The sequence below is a fragment of the Dendropsophus ebraccatus genome, chromosome 1, assembly GCF_027789765.1.
Source record: "Dendropsophus ebraccatus isolate aDenEbr1 chromosome 1, aDenEbr1.pat, whole genome shotgun sequence".
Taxonomy (NCBI): Eukaryota; Metazoa; Chordata; class Amphibia; order Anura; family Hylidae; genus Dendropsophus; species Dendropsophus ebraccatus.
In genome coordinates this window covers 200,612,369-200,632,130 of record NC_091454.1, presented here as the reverse complement: position 1 = coordinate 200,632,130, position 19,762 = coordinate 200,612,369, and the positions used below count along the sequence as shown (strand labels likewise).

Sequence of the window (19,762 nt, the reverse complement as noted above, 5' to 3'; positions counted from 1 at the left end):
GCGCCCGGATTCGGGCGCTGAAATCTCCGTCACCCGACCGTCTCAAAAAGCGATCTGGTAAGTATAAGGTGCTCTAGCGGGGGGTCGGGAGCCTGTCATCCCGGCACCGGGGGTGACAGGTTCCCTTTAACTGCAAGACACACCTGACCTGGAGACAAGAGTTGTGCCTTCTCTGGAAGAAAGTGGCCATGTGTTTCTAACGCTGGGTAACCCCTTTAAAATCTCTTAGAGGTGCTCTGCACAGGAGAGGTCTTTCACCAGGAAAATCTTCATTACAAGATTTTAAAGCAAAATATTCCTGAAAATTTTCTATTTCTGTTTACAGGCCAACAACATGGACGACTGTATAAACGGGAGCGCCGAGCATAAATTTTATATTGACGCCTTCTCGGTGTCTTCAGTCCAACAGCTTTTCCTATTCTTAGGCTTAGTCACCATTTACCTGGTGGCATTTTTGGGCAACATAACAATTATTATTATTATATGTTTGGTACCAAAGTTACACACCCCGATGTACTTTTTCTTGTGTAACCTGGCCATTGTAGACATCACTTCCATTACTACTTGTATTCCTAAGTTTCTTGCTATCACATTGACCCAGGATCATGGGATTTCATTCGCTGGTTGTATCACCCAGTTATTCTTTTTCATCCTATGTGCCGATGGTGAAATTTTCATCCTCACGTCAATGGCCTATGACCGCTATGTTGCGATATGTAAGCCATTACAATATTATGCAATCATGAGAAAGAATGTGTACATCGTAATGGCGGCCTCCACTTGGATAGTGAGCACTCTAAATTCTCTATCGCAGGCACTACTCACCTCCATATTACAATTCTGTCATTTATACGATATCAATAATTTCTTCTGTGATCTGAATTCAGTGATTGTCCTCTCTACTACAGACCTCACAAGCCGGAAGATTGTTATGTTCTTCGAAGCCGTCTTTGTGTCCCTTATACAATTCCTGCTAACTATCATTTCCTATGTCTTTATCTTTTCCGCCATTTTGAAAATTCGTTCCTCGGCAGGACGGATGAAAGCCTTTTCCAGCTGCACCTCCCACCTCATCATAGTTGTTCTATTCTATGGACCCCTTCTGTTCTTGTACATGAAGCCTCAATCCGAAGAGTCAATAGAACAGGACAAGTTACTTTCCATGCTTTATCTTGTTGCAGTTCCATTGTTGAATCCTTTGGTCTACAGTCTAAGAAACAAAGAGGTTTGGGGAGCAATTGTAACAATAATCAAATAGGAATATGCAGTACTCCTACTGTACCCCACCCCCTGGACAGTCCTGCAGTTCCCGATAGGAACATTGGTGGGAGCAGAGAGGCCTGAGTCACCAGTTACTGCTACTACTCAATGTAAAATGATGCAGAAATAAAATATTATATACATTTATTTTAATAAAGTCATATTGCTTAGTGATATAACTTTATTAAAGCATCACGATTTGGGGGAAAAGGCCTGTACCGGTTGATGGACTGGCTGCTCAGCCAATAAGTGACTAGAGCGACATTCCACCCCAGTCACTGACTGGCTGAGCGGCCTGTCTATTAATTGGGTCATGACGTAGACACCGCAGAGATCCCAAAGCCCAGTGAAGGTCCCGCGGCTTCTCCCGCTGCTCACCCTGAGCACTGGGAGAGGTTAGTTGCTACTTGAAATCAGTTTCCCCCTCCCCCTGCAGGCTGACAACTTTTAGATTAGACTTTTCCTTTAACCCCTTCCCTCCTGGGCATATTTTCGTTTTTGCGATTTCGTTTTTTCCTCCCCAGGTTTAAAAGGCCATAGCACTTGCATTTTTTCACCTACAGACCCACATGAGCCCTTATTTTTTGTGCAACTAATTGTACTTTGAAATGGCAGACTTAATTTTTGCATAAAGTATATTGCGAAACCAGAAAAAAAATATATGCACAGTGAAATTGAAAATAAAACACAATATTTTTTATTTGGGGTGGTTTTGTGTTTATGCCATGGCCCATATGGTAAAACTGACTTATTATGCATGTTCCTCAAGTTGTTACAATTGCAAAGATATGTAACATGTCTAAGGGCGGGTTCACACTACGGAATTCTTGCAGACAATGTCCGGGGAATTCCGTCAGCTGTCCGCCCGCACGGGCACGCGCTTTTCCACCGGCTCCATAGACACCATTCTATGGGCCGGCGTATTCCGCGATCCGTGATGACATGACACTTCTTTCAGCGTATAGCGGAATATGCCGGCCCATAGAATGGTGTCTATAGGGCCAGCGAAAAGGCACCCAGATGTGCGGGCGGACAGCTGACGGAATTCCGCGGACATTGTTTGCGAGAATTCCGTAGTGTGAACCCGCCCTAACTTTGATATTAATTGATGTCTTATAAAAATCAAAACCTTTAAAAAAAAAACTAAACGTTCCTTAAAATCGCTCTATTCCCATGCTTAAAGCGCTTTTATCCTTTGGTCTATGGGGTTGTGTGAGGTGTCATTTTTTGCGCCATGATGTGTACTTTTTAATTGCTTAATTGCTCATATGTGACTTTTTGATCGCTTTTCATCCCAATTTTTCTAAATTTGATGCGACCAAAAATGCACAATTTTGCTCTTTGGGATTTTTTGGCGCTTACGCCATTTACCGTGAGAGATCGGGAATGTGATAATTTAATATTTCGGGCAATTACGCACGTGGCAATGTCAAATATGTTTGTTTATTTATTTTTATTTATAAAATGGGAAAAGGGGGATGATTTGGACTTTTATTAGGGGAGGGGATTTTTTATTATTAAAAACACTTTATTTTATTTTCACTCACAGTAATTAGAAGCCCCTTGGGGTACTTCTATACACACAGCACTGATCTCCCCTTGAGATCAATGCTGTGTATATAACAGAGCACCGATACATCAGATCTGTGCTTCATTATAATGGTCTGCTGCAGACCATCTGAATAGATTGCCGAGTCGGGATCAGCATCATTCCGACGCTGAGCCCCGGCCGGCGATGTGATCGCAGGGGGGACATCCAGCCACTAGACACCAGGGACAGGGGGACACAAGGCAGTTAGAGGCAGCTGCCATGTTTGACAGCTGCATCTAACTGGCCTAATTAGCGGACACGGCCAATCGGCGGCACCCGCTAATAGCCGCGGTCCTGTGCTGCAGTAAGCAGCTGGGATCACGGCGGTTCAGAGCGGGGCCACGGCGCGGCAAGGGGTTAACAATTGGTGGGGGTCTGGACACCAAGACTTGGACCAATCAAAACTTTTGACATCTTTCTGTAACATAAAGGGAGACACTTATAAAGACCAGCGTAACTGTACACCCATCTTAAATAAAGCCCTGCCCCCAATTGCCCTGACAGATTCACTAAAAGTCGCACACCTGGTGTGTAGATTACAGCCATAATTTACTGCTGCAAGCATGGTAAATCGGGCGAGTGGAGGAAACGGCAGGTGTACACCGGGGAAAAGGGGTGAATCTGTGACTTCTCCCTTACGTACGCCCTGGTCGCAGCCTTAAAAGATGTCCCCTAAAATGTAGAGATATATGCATAATAATAAAGATACTGGCTATGTTTCCCCTACGTATAAACAACCACCATATTTTTAAATGAATAATTGAATTGAAGTCTATGGACAATTGCCGGAAATAATTGACACAAACATTATTAGCCAGATCATTGCATTATGAAAAGAACAGCCGTTGTTTTAATTAAAAACAAAGGCCGTTCTTTTTATAAAAAGTAAAATGTGTGAACATAGCCTAAGGCTATGTTCACACGCTATACTAAAAACAACATTATTGTCCGAGACAGGAACTGTCCAGAGCAGCAGCAAATCCCCATAGAAAACCTCTCCTGCTCTGGACAGTTCCTGACACAGACAGAGGTGGCAGCAGAGAGCATTGTGTCAGACTGGAAAGAATACACCACTTCCTGCAGGACATACAGCAGCTGATTAGGCTCCATTCCATTCCATTCCGTTCAATAGAACATCATCCGTATTTACGGAATGTGTGAACCCCCTTTAACTTCCTGTAATTGCATTTTCATGAAGTGGTATAGGTCACTCACATTATATGGGGCTTTAATAATACAAGTCATACTATACAGATAGATCAACCTATAAAATAATTAATTCTTGAAAATTAAAGATAATTACTCCTCCAGCTATTTTTTATCCTCTCCATAGGCCTAAAATTCCCCAGTCCCATTTATCTTATAAAAGACAATCAAGGTTCATATCAGTAATAAAAACCAAAGAGAGTTTTCTGCAGGCCATCTCTGTGTGATACTAAGATATTTTACTGACATTATAATATTCCAAAAAGAACCAGTAAGTTTTGTAGGATGTATAGCCTATAGAAGCAGGGATTTTTCTTTTCTTTTTTTTAAATACAGGATTACATTTTATCATCATTATATATTTATACTTTATTGTGGCATCCACTTCCATGTTACACAGAGCACTACAGTGCCTCATTTTTACAGTACAGCCAATCCTATAGATACAAAGTAGTTTTGTAGTTTTTAGTACAAGGCTCATGTCTTTTTTGCCACAAGAATAAAAGGAGAAGTCTGGCCATTTTTTAAATCTGGCAGCTGGCAGGAGAAGAATTTGATCAGGGGTATAAACTTACCCCTCTAAGTGCCCTCAGTGAGCGGCGGGTCTGTCCTGGGGACCCCCGCCAAGCTCCATGATCTCCGGAACTGACATGTCACAACCCGGCTGATGGACTGGCCGCTCAGCCAGTCACTGACTAAGGTGGGATGCCGCTCCAGTCACTGACTGGCTGAGCAGCGAGTCCATCAGCCGGGACAGGCATTTCCCCCCAAGTTGCAACGTCATGACAACGTGGGGTAAAAATACCTTCCAGCGGGGGTCCCGAGGCCGATCCTGTTGCTCACCATGGGTACAGGGAGAGGTAAGTTCATAATCGTGATCAAATTCCCCCCTGCCGGCTGCTAGATTTTAAAAATGGCAGAATTTTTCCTTTAATGTACATATTGTTCTGGTTAATATCTGAAAAAAAAATCTGAAAAAAATAATTTCTGAGATGAACTGCAATTTAAAGAAAAAAAGCAATTTTGCTAATTTTTTTTATTTTCCTTTAAATAGTTTACTAAATGTACATGTTGTTCGTATTCTTGTTGACCTTTTTTTTTTTTTATTTAAAATAAATATGTTTTGAGCTATGTTCACACAAAGTATTTGCTCAGTATTTTGATTTTTTTATTTATTTTTTTTTAGAATGTGAAAAAAGCACACACACACACCAAACTCAGCGTTTTCCCTTATATGCTATATAAGTATTTTTATAGCATATAAAAAGAGACATAGTAGAGGCCCTAGGTTGCCATGACAACAGATGGGCTCCCCATAATCATGTCAAAAGGAGCTGATCCATCCCACTAAGTCACCAACTATATTGCACTATATACAAATATTTACAATATTTAAACGTCATTGTCAGCCTTGACGGTGCCATACAAAAAGTTACTAGCCAGCCCAGGACAGTAGCTCCATGCTGGCTATTAGTGGTAGCTGTCTGAGCTGAATGCAGTGGGGGGCCATCAGGAAAAGAGAGGTCCTGGCTCTCAAGCCGACACCATAAAATTTTAATGGCACCATAATGTACCAGTAAAACGATTAATATTAAATGTATGTAAATATTAAACAAAGGTATCTTGTGTATATTGTATACCATTGGGAGCTACATGCAGGTAGTAGCTCTACACTGATACGCAGCCCCATAGAGTGGACAGCGCTATATAGTGCACCATATTGTACTTTTGTATGTAAATATTGATGAAGGACATATCACATCTCTATCTACAGACCAACAATATGAATGACTGTATAAATGCTAGCTCCGAAAATGAATTTTACATTGTTGCTTTCTCCATGTCGTCAATGGGACGACTTGGGCTATTTTTAGGGTTATTGATCATTTATCTGGTGGCCTTTTTGGGAAATTTGACAATTATTGTTCTTGTATGTATGGTACCAAAATTACACACCCCAATGTATTTCTTCTTGTGTAATCTTGCCATTGTAGACATAACATCTACTTCTACTTGTATTCCTAAGCTTCTTGCTATAACACTGACCCAAAATCACGGAATCTCATTTAATTGTTGCATGAGCCAGATGTTTTTTTTCCTTTTATGTGCAAATGGTGAAATTTTCACGTTGACGTCAATGGCCTATGACCGCTATGTGGCAATATGTAACCCCCTACAATATTACTCAATAATGAGAAAGAATGTGTACATGGTAATGGCGGCCATCTCTTGGATGATTGCCATTTTCAATGCTTTATCACACACAGTACTTACTTCTATATTACAATTCTGTGATTCCCACAATGTCGATAATTTCTTCTGTGATCTGAACTCAGTGATAGCTCTTTCATCTACGGACACCACGAGCAGGAAGGTTTTTATGTTCATTGAAACTGTTATTATTTCCTTTGTACAGTTCCTTCTAACTATAATCTCATATATATTTATCTTCTCCGCCATCTTGAAGATCCATACCTCAGCAGGACGGATGAAAGCTTTCTCCAGTTGCACCTCCCACCTCATTACGGTTATATTATTCTATGGACCTCTTATGTTCTTGTACATGAAACCTCAATCTGAAGCTTCTAAGGAACAGGACATGTTGCTTTCGATGCTCTATATGGTTGCTGTCCCGATGTTAAATCCTCTGGTCTACAGTTTGAGGAATAAAGAGGTCCGGGAGGCGATTCTCACATTAGTTAAAGAAATAAAAATTATGATTTATCTACAAGGTTGACCAGATTTTCAACTATAAAGCACAATCGATTCTGCACTACCAGATTGGGCCAGTTTCCTTAAATATAGGGCAGCTATAGTGTTTTACTATTGTTGCTGACCATGTTGCCCTCCTGGAGATGCTGGAGAAATCTAGAGGACAACTTGCCACTGGATGCATGATAGGAAGTTTCCTTCCTGAGATTTTTCTCCCTTGAGCTCATTAAATTCAGGAAAATTCAGGAGGTAGAGAAGAAGAAGGTTTCCATCATGCTCCTAAGATCTGAGAGAAGGACCAGGGGTCAAGATCCCTCAAATGAAAAAGAGGTCACAACGATCACACAGTCCCACGAGTTACGCTGTCTGGTGCCGTTATTGGGCCCCATCCCTATGTTTATTAGTAGATTCATCCAGTGGAAAATGTAGGGGCAAAATTTCATGCAATGTGGCCATAGCGATTAGACATGGCTTTCTAAGTATTTGGTCATGAAGCTTAAATTTAATGGCTATTCATCAAGATCTTTATGACCTAGAAACCTACATAGAGGAAGGAATGCCTATCACAAAATTTACAAGAACCATACAAGGGAAGCCAACTATTTTTTGGTAATTATTATATAAGTAGTAGAAACATAGAAGATTAAATGCAGAAAAAGACCACTGGGTCCATCTAGTCTGCTCTTTTAGTATTTCCCTTCCTATTATCTTAGGATAGATATATATATAAATCCCAGACAGGTTTACATTCAGTTACTATAGATTTATCTACCACATCTGCTGAAAGTTTGTTCCAAGCATCTACTACTCTTTCAGTAAAGTAATATTTTGTCACGTTGCTTCTGATCTTTCCCCCAACTAACCTCTTTTTTTAGTTTAGTTTTTTTTTTTCTAAAAACACTTCCCTCCTGAACCTTATTTAGTCATTTAACATACTTAAAGGTTTTGATCATACCCCCTTTCCCTTCCTTCCTCCAGACTATACAGATTCAAATCCTTTCCTGATATATTTTATGCCTTACACTCTCCATCATTTTTGTAGACTGTTTTTGGACCTGTTCTATTTTATCAATATCTTTTTGTAGGTGAGGTCTCCAGAACTGGACACAGTATACAGTGGGATCAAAATCTCCCTTTTCCTACTGGTTATGCCTCCAACAGCCCAGCATACAATTTTCTGACTCATTTTAAAGCTGTCAGAAATCACTACCCCTAAATCCTTCTCTTCTGAAGTCTTTGCCAACACAGAACTGCCGATATGATACTTGGATAGAGGATTTCTCCTCCCCAAGTGCAATGTTTTAAATTTGGAAACATTGCAACATTGAACTGCAGTACATTCACTAATACCCTAACTCTCTGTAAAACAGGGATCCCTTCAAGCCATTCCGCTCTATTAGAAAAGGGATGCTTCCGTATATCTTTTGTTTGAACTCCTTTTCACCCAAAACAATGATGTGGGCGTCACATTTGCCATCATATAATTACACTACTTGGCACTGTAGAAATCTCATATTTCTCAGTTGCTTTGGGGTCACAGTTTTTGATAAACTGTTGTAGAAGTGCTGGACAAATTTGCAGAAACTGGTTCTGGTTAATGATCTAATATTCCAGTTCCTAGAACTTGGTCCTTTAATCTGCAGTTGGAAGGCTTAGCAGTCACTTGAAACATTAGCATACCAAAAAGTGGATCCATATTGCACAGTCCTGAAGTTTTGCTGTTGTTCTTTTTTTTCCGTACAGTAAATTATAAGAGTTTTTGCTCTTGGATCAGAGCACTTTTGGTTGCATCATACTTATTATTTTTCTCTGGGGTTGAAAAAAAAAAATGTATTGACTTTTCACAGTTTGCATCTAGTGCAGAAAATGATCCCCCATAGTTTTTCATATACAAAGGTACCATACTTTATAGTTACAATAACAGAGAAAAAATGGCAGACAAAAAATGTACAGGGATAGATATAAAAATAAAAAGGTGAAAAAAAAATAACAGTATAATCAAATACTTAGTAATTTCTGTAGTCTGTATGGGCAGAAGATCCTCATACAGTCTAATTGGCTTGAGTCCCCATCTTCTGTATTACCACATAGTTAAGGCACTGTTATACTCCAGCATTAAAGAGAACCAATCACCTAAAATTAACTGTCCCTATAATAAAAGATTATCTCTCCCTAAATCTATTCCTGAAGATACAGACTGCCTGTGCAGTCTGTATCTTATGCTTTTACCTAATCCTGTAAAGCGGAGCAGTAAGGACGGGGGCGGCCATCTTGATGACGTCACAGTGGTGCGTTCCAGCGCTGGACCGCAAGGGACGTAATCAAGATGGCGCCCGGCTTTACTGCACCGCTACAGAGGACTGGGTAAAGTATAAGATACAGACTGCAAAGGCAGTCTGTATCTTCATGTAGTTTATTTCTGAAGATACAGACTGCCTGTGCAGTCTGTATCTTATACTTTACCCAGTCCTCTGTAGTGGTGCAGCTAAGCCGGACGCCATCTTGATTACGTCCCTTGCGTTCCAGCGCTGGAACGCACCAGTGACGTCATCAAGATGGCCGCCGCCGCCCTTACTGCTCCGCTATACAGGATTAGGTAAACGCATAAGATGCAGACTGTACAGGCAGTCTGTATCTTCAGGGACATACTAATAGGCCCAGTTAGAATAGACATACACAGTGATCTCGCGCTGTATAGCGCGGGATCACTGTGTATTTACAGAGCGGCGGCAAAGGCTCATGGGAGCCCTTCCCGCCGCTCGGCATGCCGGGAGCTTCCTGTCTCGCGCCGGCTCTTTTGAAAAGAGCCGGCGCGAGACAGGAAAAGAGAATGTGTATATTGTAAAATCACGGGCATAAAAGTACATAATTCCAATTACAAATATTAATAAAATATTAATTTACAGCTAATTAGCAAAAAAAAAAAAAAAATTTAAATTTCGGCCATGATTGGTTCTCTTTAAGGAATCGAAGCATGATCTTCCCTGATGGGCCCACAGGAATGGGCCCTCATTGTTCATGCCCAATGCCACATACTGTACATCAGAGACTATCAAATATAAAACATGATTCCAACTTCATATGGAAGAATTACACTGACCTACAGCCTTTCATAATTCAACTAGTTATTAGACCTGGACGGTTTGTAGATAAAATAACACCTAGACAAAATACCACTAGATTTTTGGGTGTGTGTTGCCTCTTTTTTTTTTAAGTACTTTCCCTTAGGTTGCTCCTGTCCCAGCACCACAGTTGCTAGAGTCCCTTCCGAAAGTGCCCTGATGATGCCACCATACCATGGGCAAGTGCATTTGACCACAGTAGTTAGTGATTGGCTGATATTAGATAAATGGTAGCAGCATTGGTGTTCCAGGGTATATAGTCTATTTGGACTATGGGCTCAATTTGACGGGAGGGATAAGTGTGGTATTGAGCTGTGGGTTTAGTGATTATCATTGAAGTGGTGTTGAGCTTGTCCGTGACAACATTCTTGAATAGATAGATAGATAGATAGATAGATAGATAGATAGATAGATAGATAGATAGATTAATACATAATAGAACTATGCCAAGTTTGGTATCTGTTTAATGTTCTCTATTAAAATATCCAACTTTATTTCATTCTCATAAGAAAGTTATACAGGTGAATAAAACTGTCAGACATGTTCCAGGCCTTTCAAGCCCTTGCTCACATTTTATTTCAAATACTGTAACAGAAGGCATATCTGTAGCTCAGGGATGGGGAACCTTAGGCCCTCCATTTGTTGAAAAGCTACAATTCCCATTATGCCTGGACAGCCATAGCATTAGCTTTGGCTGTACGGCTTAATAGGAGTTGTAGTTTTGCAACAGCTGGAGAGCCAAGGTTGACTACCCCTTTTGTTGCCTAATCCCATTAATGGTCACTCATGTAACATTCAGGATAAGGTATCTGAGGTCCTCACCTATTGGCATATGGAGGAGTCCTAATCTAAATCTATGCTCTATGGCAGAATAACCATATGTTACTAATGGGCACATAATGGATTTGCACTATACTGGCACCATAATCATAGGGCCAGCTCAATCACATGAATGTACAATCCTTACCCATATAAGGAAGCCTGTCAGCGTCTTCAAGGAATGTTGCTGACAAAATCTTATACCTTAGGCCTGTCTAAAGGTGCCCATATACACTCAATAAATGTCGGCAGACAGCCATCATTTCAAGCCACACCATATACAAGGCTGAACGTTGATGTGTTTCCTATGGGGTTGGGAGGGGTAAACAGCTTCTAGATTGCTGAAGCGCTGGCTTATCCCTCCCAGAACAAAAGGATCAGACATTGAATATTAATCATGCCTGGTCCCTATACAACATATACTGTTGGCCAACTATAATACAAAGTATATGGGAACCTTTAGGGCCCTATTACATGGGACGATTACCGTTCGAAAAATCGGAATTGAAGGGTAATTGTTAAGTGTTATAGCAGACAACGATTAAACGACCAACGAGAAATTGTTGGTTGTTTGATAAAATTTGGACCTATTTTTATCGTTGATCGTTTGCAAATCATTCGCATGGAATAAGACGTCATTCGGTCGTTGGCAGCAGCGATGAACGCAATAGCGACGACAAGACGACCGCAAGAACGAGCATCGTTCCGTATAATTGGGTGAACGGTGTCAGGTCATTCGCCATAGCGTTTATTGTCAATTGTTGTTCGTTGAAAAATCGCTTTGTGTAATGGTACCCTTAATTTCCCTGTGATCTAGTTGTTTACGACTTGTAAAATGCATTCTCGTGTTGGACCTGCCACATGTGGACAAAACCACATCCAATGTAGTGTACAATGACCTCACATCTTGTGTCAAAATAGCGAGGCCTTTGGCCTCCACCTGGTCAAATCATCTTCATGAAGCAACCCCAATCTTTGAAGGCCCCTTTAAGGCTCATGCAGTCTAATAAAGTATGACTTATACAGAGTATTCATTGCCAAGAATATTCTACAGTTAAATATTTCTATAATAGTTAATGATTATAAAATAAAGGTAATTTCCCCTCCTGCTATGTTCTCAATAGACCTAAATCCCCAATCACCATTAACATTATAAAATAGACTCTCAGCTCACACTGGAGGTAAATGCCAAACAGAACGGAATGGGGACCAGCTCTATGGGATTCTGACATAGTTCACTGAATTTTCAGGATTTCAGAAGTTACCAGTGACTTTTATTGGATAAAGAGAAGTACAAATTCAGCCCATCATCTGTCCATTGAGACACCGACGTGTTTTGAACTGTGAAAGCTCTTAATCATGATTAAGAACTGCCACAGTTCGAAATGCGTTGGTGTTTTGTTGATTTTATGATCAATGAAAATTTACTGTGATTAAAAGATATATTGTAGCTGGAGTTCATCTTGCTATTTGGTGGTTAGATTTTATTACTATTAATTTACAAGGTACCATAAACTTTCACATTGCTATACATAGCACAAAGTCGGTGTAAAGGATTGCAACAATTAAAGTACCCACAATCTGCCCCCCCCCCCCCCCCCCAACTGCTTGTACCTTTGGTTATTGTCCTGAAAACAACTTTTAAACTTGCAGCCCTGTGTCAAGTTGGCGTGGCCTAGAGTGTCTATGCCCTAGGCTTGGAACACCCCTCCCCCCCCCTCATCGCTATTAATGCCCCAGGCAGGAATTCTCCTATTCATCACTTGTTTGGACACTGTACATGGGCCTAAACTATTTGGCACGTGTTCAGACAAGTCATGAATAGGAGAAATACTGGCTGGGTCATTCCTAGTGATGAAAAGGGCAGGAAGGTGGGATGGAGAGGCGGTGCAGGCCTAGGACACAGACACTCTAGGTCACGCCATTTTGACACAGGGCTGCAAGTTTAAAAGTTTTTTTTTTTTTTAAGAGAATAACTGCATCTTCTGCCGAACGGACCCCAGGACAGATCTTTAATTAAAAGCAGCTATTCGAATGTACTGTACAAGCAGTTGGTGGTGGTGGTGGGGGGGGGGGGTCAGATTGTGTGTACAGATTTGCTTCAAACTAGACAGTATGATACAGCTTAATTGTCCAGGCTTTTAAAGCTGGTGGTATATACCCAGGATATACAGTACAATCATTATGATATTGTTGGGGGGTTTTACTGTGGACTTTTATCTATTAGTTTAGGAGTTACCATAAAGACTGTCTCTAGGTCTACAGGAGTCATAGTGCACCATGAGCTCTGCTGTCAGGTTACCGAACATATAACACCTGATTGCTGAGGATGATAGAACCAATTGCTGATCACTGGTGGAATCTGTACGCAGGGCACTTTTCCTCCAAAACTCAAATGAAAGGACAGAATGGTTGAGGTAATGGACATTTGCTTAGGTAAAACACTGAACAATTCTTAGACAAATGGAAACATATGTTTGTTTGTTTTTTTTGCTATGAATAAAAAAGTAGCCACAAACATTATTGTGACCTACTCTTAGTATTTTGGATGCTTCAGTCCTGCGATCAGTGTGAGGTGCCAACAGCATAGTGTCGCATTGACATCACAACCATCCAATTAAATATCAGTTAAAGGAGAAGTCCGGCAAAACTTTTTATTAAAGTATTGTATTGTCCCCCAAAAGTTATACAAATCCCCAATATACACTTATTACGGGAAATGCTTATGAAGTGCTTTTTTCCCTACACTTACTACTGCATCAAGGCTTCACTTCCTGGATAACATGGTGATGTCACTTCCTGGATAACATGGTGATGTCACTTCCTGGATAAAATGGTGATTTCACTACCCGACTCCCAGAGCTGTAGCTGCAGGGGGACACTGAGGTACACAGGGCACTGGAGGGACACTGAGCATCCCCCCACCATCATCCTCTCCAGCAGCCACAGCCCGCACAGCTCTGGGAGTCAGGTCATGACATAACCATGTTATCCAGGAAGTGAAGCCTTGATGCAGTAGTAAGTACAAGGAAAAAAAGCACTTTATAATCATTTCCCGTAATAAGTGTATATTGGGGATCTGTATAACTTTTGGGGGGCAATACAATACTTTAATAAAAATGTTAGCCGGACTTCTCCTTTAAGGATTACAAAACAGACATTTTAGCAAACTACAATGTAACTCTAAGGGCCAGTTCACACTGAGTAAACATGGCGTAATTCTGCGGTGGACCTCTCCGCTGTGGAATCCCATCGTGCTCAGTGTAGTGCTGTAAGTGAATAAGAGGGCTCACGCTCCTCCACTGCCGCCGCTCTCCGCTAAATGATGTAACATGTTACTTCTTTGAGTGGAGAGGAGAGGGAGCGGAGGAGCGTGCGCTTTCTCATTCACTTACAGCAGCACACTGAGCACGACGGGATTCCACAGTGGATAGGTGTTCACAGTGTGAACGGCCTCTAATACATCAGACAATCCTACCCATGCATAGTCCCAGTATTATTGCTAGTTATCCTCATCTGATTGTTCCAGAAATGGCATCTACACCATGGCAGTTAGTTCCAGAAAGGCAATCCTGCCCATAAATCTTTTTAGGTACATGTCCAAGAACATCCTTGTAAACCATACATACCATACAAACAAGAACATATTTTCAGTATAAAATGCCGGATATAATTTTGCTGTTTGGCCGCCCGTCCAAGTGCAATGACAGCTGTTGGGATGTCATTCTAGATTAGGTAGAGTAATTGCCCTTTGGGTGGGCCTTTAATTAAAAAGTCCATTGAATTTTATAGTAAAAACTGTGAAAGGATGGTGAAAAAAGAAAATCTGTGTGTGAACAACTAAAAAATAATGTCCGCTGTTTGCAAGACATCCAAAAATAATTGATATGATCTTTATTTTGACATCCGCGCCAATATCATCCATCATTTGTTATACTGTTTGCATTGGATGTCCTTCATTTCATTGACATGAATGCATTGCATTGAAGTCAATGGAATCGTGGCAAGAACGGACGTGTTTTAAACTAGAAAAAGGAGCCACCTTTTCTCTTTTTTTTTGACATTGTGTCAACATAGCCATACAGTTGCTTTTGACTGTTTTTCCTACGGTTCTATGTGAATTGTATGTATAACTGTATATGCGCAATTAGCGGAATGTACGTGATCCTACTTTCCATTGTACATTAATAAAACATGAGTATTCCTTTGTAGTGATTCCCAATCATTATGGCAAGGGTTTAAAATCACTGAAGGTATATATACACAAACATTTCCCATTTCCATCGACAGGGCAAAGAAAATGAATGACTGTCCAAATGGTAGCTCTGAAAATGAATTTTACATTCTCGCCTTCTCAATGTCTTCAATGCAACTTGAACTGTTTTTCGGGGTTTTGGTCATTTATCTGATGGCCGTTTTGGGGAATTTGACAATTATTTTTCTTGTCATTTTGGCACCTCGGTTACACACTCCAATGTATTTCTTCTTGTGTAACCTCGCTATCCAAGATGCCGCCTCCACATCTACAAGTATTCCGAATCTGCTTGCTATCACCTTGACACAGAATCACAGGATTTCTTTTTCTTGCTGCATGACCCAAATGTTTTTTTTCATCCTGTTTGCTAATGGAGAAATGTGTACGCTCACGTCCATGGCCTATGACCGGTATGTAGCCATATGTAAGCCCTTGCATTATTACACAGCTATGGAACAAAACATGTGCATTGTAATAGCGGCCTTCACTTGGGTCATTGCTGCTTTAAATGCTCTATTACATACAGTACTCACCTCCATATTGCAATTCTGTTATTCACATGATATCAATAATTTTTTCTGTGATCTGAACTCAGTGATCGCTCTGTCTTCTACAGACGTTACAAGCAGAAAGGTTGTTATGGTCAGTGAAGCCATCATTATAACCTTTGGACAGTTCCTCCTCATTATAATCTCATATGTCTTTATCTTTTCCACCATCTTGAAGATCCGTTCCTCGGCGGGACGGATGAAAGCTTTCTCCAGCTGCACCTCCCACCTCATCATTGTCATATTATTCTATGGACCAATTATATTCTTGTACATGAAACCTCAATCTGAAGATCCTAAAGAGGACGACATGTTGCTGTCAATGCTTTATCTTATTGTAGTGCCATTGTTAAATCCTTTGGTCTACAGTCTAAGAAATAAAGATGTTTGGGAGGCTATCGTAACATTAATGAAATAAGGATAGACATGGGAAGTGAGATCAGAAGCTTCACAAAATATGATCCCATAGTTGAGCAGGGGGGGGGGGGGGGGCGAAGGGATCAGACAAATCCCTGTCCCATGCCGGTGAGGTCCACGCTACCAGTGAACCTGAAGCTCTGAAGCTGGGGTGGTGTTTTGCCATGATATAACAGGCATACTGTAAATCATGATGAATGAGGCACAAAAGGTTACTCCTCCTTCCCATCTTGTCACCCCACCCGTGTTGTGCGGGATTGATAAATCACCCCCTATGTGTGGAATTCTAAGTGATTGCAGCTATGGATTTCTGAGACATTGCCTTGATAGGCTACATGGTCACCTTCCCATTGGAAAATAAGTCCTTTCGATCCAATATGGTGGCTTTCAAGATGGCTGTCACAGCGGCATTCTATGTCCCGGGCTGCCGCCACTGCTGCTCTCCCCACCGGCTTTGTTCCCCTATAAAGTTGCACCTGTCCTTACATTCCCTGTTGGAGCCTCTGCATGCTTGCCATAGTGTCTGGTCCCAGCTCACCCGAGATTTCTGCCCGTGGTTCCTGCCTCCAGCTATCCGTGGTTCCTGCCCAATACTGCCATTCCGGTTCCAGACGTGAGTCCTGCTGTGTTCAAGCCTGCCTACCTGCCTGTCTCCAGTTGCAACTAGCCTGCCGCCACTAGCAAGCCAAGACTGGGGGTTGCCTGCCGCAGCATGTCCTTCCCGCTTTGCGGTGGGCACTAGTGAAGACCAACAGCCCCTTAGACTCCCCTCTCTGGTGCGGCTTACATCATCACTAGTGGTGGTACAGTGAATCCACGACTCCAGTCATTACATTGGCAACCATGTTCTGGACATAGTCATAAGGCCCCCTTATCCATTACTTGTTGGGGTAATTGAAATATCGAATTTTCCCATTCATTACTCAATAAAATATATATTTGCCAACCGGTGTTTATTTGCTTGATCAAAAAACTCTGCATGCACTGTTTTTCTGGCACTGACACACCAATGTTTTCACTATTGCGTGATGCCAGATAAATGGTAAATCTGTTAGCTGAAATTTACATTCCAAAGTATTTCAAAGTATTTACATTTCAAAGTATAAGGGAAATTTATGGTTTCTACCTATACAGTCAAGTCCCCTTATGTTACGATGGGACTTTCCCATCTTTAGCAGTATCTTCAAAATTAAATTATTATTTTTTTTTTACCATTGGATTTTTATATAGATGTCTGCTCTATAAATTTTTACGGGAATTTATATTTATTGTGAGTCTGCCTTATAAAAGTCCTTTTAAACCTATCAAACTGCCTTTCAGTCTTAGAGTAGCTGTCATTCTAAAAAGAAAAGAAAAACTTTTGACATGTATATGTGAAAGTTTTCATCGGTTGGGGTCTAAGGGACAGATTTATCTAAACAAGCATACTCGATTTATCAAGAACAGTCTTAAATTAGGCCTGTTTCCTTTTCCCCGGGCGAATATTATAAGAAGGGCATACTCAATACGGCGCCCAGCGTACCTTCCATTTGGCAAGCAGGGGATACAACAGGCATGTGCCAGAGAGAAGGGGGAATCTACGCCATCTCCCTGGCGTAAATCTCAGGCTTAAGTACATCTCAGAGTTCAGACTAAAGCCATTCAGGAGAATGAGTGTTCCTCTCTGTCAGTTCTGTCTTTGTGCTGACTTTTCCTGGCTTGTTCTCCTGATTGGTCATTGTCTGAACTCTCCGAATGATCAAAACTTGTAACACGTCAAAATTCACTCCTTAAGTGCTTTTCAAGAAAGTTTTTGATCTTTCTCTAGATGAAAAAATTTGACTATAGCACTTTTAACTTCTGTGTTTTTAAAGCTGTATATAAGAGGGTTTAATAATGGGGGAGTCACCGTGTAAAAAAAGACCTTCCCGATATTACCTGCATTTAAACCCATCCTTGCTCTAAAATAATTTCCGAGGGCAGTGGTGTAGAAGGTAATGACTACCGTTAGGTGGGAGGCGCAGGTAGAAAATGCTTCGGATCTGCCATCTTTTGAGTGAATTCCTAGAATGGTCGGTAAGATATACACATAGGAAAACAATATTACAAAGAAACAGGCGCTTCCTATTGCACGAGTCAATGCAATGACTATGTATTTTCTGATCTGAGAGTGGCCACACGTGAGTTTCAGAAGTGGGGGGGTATCACAATAGAAGTGATTGATGACTGTGTTAGAACCACAAAGAGGAAACACAAGTAAAGTGATAGTAATAGATACAAGAAAACTACAAACATAGGCTCCTAGTGCCAACCCCCCACACATAGTCTTATTCATCATACTGTGATAGACAAGAGGTCGGCATATCGCGATATACCGGTCATACGCCATGGCTGATACCTGTAGACTCTCAGAGGCCGCAAAGAGAGAAAAGCAAAACATTTGAGTAGCACACGCTATTGAGGGAATAGACTTTGTCTTGGAAGTGAAATCTGCCAAAATCCTGGGCGTAATACTTGAAGAAAAACACAAGTCTATAAAAGATAAATGGTTGAGGAAATAATACATTGGTGAAAGAAGATTGTGCATCGTCCTTATTATGAGCATCATACAAAGGTTGCATATAAAAGAACACACATAAATGATCAAAAATAGTACAAATAATATTACTTGACTAAAAAGGGCTGTAGTTAATCATGTCATGTAAAGTGTTACAATTGTGCTCTGATTCATGATTTCCACCTCCATATTGTTTCTAGAAGAGAATGGAATGAGTACAAAATTATATTTACCTAAATTATTCAAGTCAAACCGAAGAATATATAAGTCTTTGAAATATCTAATAAAGAAGGAAATAAATAATCATCAGGATGCACAAACACTTAAAGAAACATGTCTTTATCATGTATCATGTAACCTGTCATGCCCAACCCAGTCCTGGTCCTGATTGAAGGATCTCTGCCTATGTGCAGATATGGAGAAATCGGTCAATCTAGTCTGAGGACCACCCTGATGACTCCGATGCCCTTTCCCAGATGATTAAAAAAAAATGTTCAAAAAATGTAAAAAATTATGTGTATTAAGCAAATAAAATTGTTTTGGGTATATAGAAGATTATAGTTATATATAGTGAAACAAAAAGTATGTAAACCCTGTGGAATCAACTAGCTTTATGCATTCATTTCAAGTAAATCTGAAAAAAAAAAAATATATAAATACATATATATATATAAATATATATATATATACACTGTATATATATATATATATATATATATATATATATATATATATATATTGTCACTAGAGATGAGTAAATTTCTCAAAAGTTCGGTTTGGCAGTTTTGCCGAACTTAAATGTAAAGTTTGGGTTCATACCGAAATCGAATTTTAACAAACCGCACTAAAACAACTAAGCGCCTGCAAGCGTTTACCTGTTTACTGTGGCTTGTAACAGCTGCTCATTTTACTTACCTGTTCTGGCTGCCCCAAAATCCATCTTCTCTGGTGTCTTATTTGGTAACAGTGCGCTCAGCCAATCATTGGCCGCGGGTGCCGGATGAGTCGGCTGTCACTCTTGTCTCTAGAGCTAGATGGACAGCCAGCTTAGCCAATCACTGGCTGACTTTGAAAGGACAGCACTGCAACTAGTGATTGGCTGAGTGGGCTGTCACTCTTGTCTCTAGTGCTAGAGTGACAGCCAGCTCAGCCAATCACTGGCTAACTTTGACAGGACAGCACCGCAACCATTGATTGGCCAGTGAGTGGGAAGTCACTCTAGAGACAAAAGTGACCACCCGCTCAGCCAATCACTGGCCACTGCACTGTCCTTTAGACTAAGAAGACTGGAGGAGG

General features: G+C 40.8%; 4 protein-coding genes across 4 annotated transcripts; 3 read left to right on the top strand and 1 right to left on the bottom strand.

Annotated features, from left to right (window-relative positions):
- Positions 1-334: 334 nt before the first annotated feature.
- LOC138783959 (olfactory receptor 13C9-like) lies at positions 335-1,258 on the top strand. Its single transcript, XM_069959334.1, has one exon. It carries the CDS (start codon positions 335-337, stop codon positions 1,256-1,258), a length of 924 nt encoding a protein of 307 aa, XP_069815435.1.
- Positions 1,259-5,840: 4,582 nt separating this feature from the next.
- Positions 5,841-6,794, top strand: LOC138783952 (olfactory receptor 5AR1-like). Its single transcript, XM_069959320.1, has one exon. It carries the CDS (start codon positions 5,841-5,843, stop codon positions 6,792-6,794), a length of 954 nt encoding a protein of 317 aa, XP_069815421.1.
- Positions 6,795-15,010: 8,216 nt separating this feature from the next.
- Positions 15,011-15,931, top strand: LOC138783945 (olfactory receptor 5V1-like). The gene has a single exon (XM_069959309.1). The coding sequence runs from the start codon at positions 15,011-15,013 to the stop codon at positions 15,929-15,931; it is 921 nt and encodes a 306-aa protein (XP_069815410.1).
- Positions 15,932-17,710: 1,779 nt separating this feature from the next.
- On the bottom strand, positions 17,711-19,406 carry LOC138783941 (olfactory receptor 5G29-like). Its single transcript, XM_069959295.1, has 2 exons — positions 19,382-19,406; positions 17,711-18,591 (listed from the first exon to the last, which is right to left on the bottom strand). The coding sequence occupies exons 1-2, from the start codon at positions 19,404-19,406 to the stop codon at positions 17,711-17,713; spliced, it is 906 nt and encodes a 301-aa protein (XP_069815396.1).
- Between the last annotated feature and the right edge of the window lie 356 nt (positions 19,407-19,762).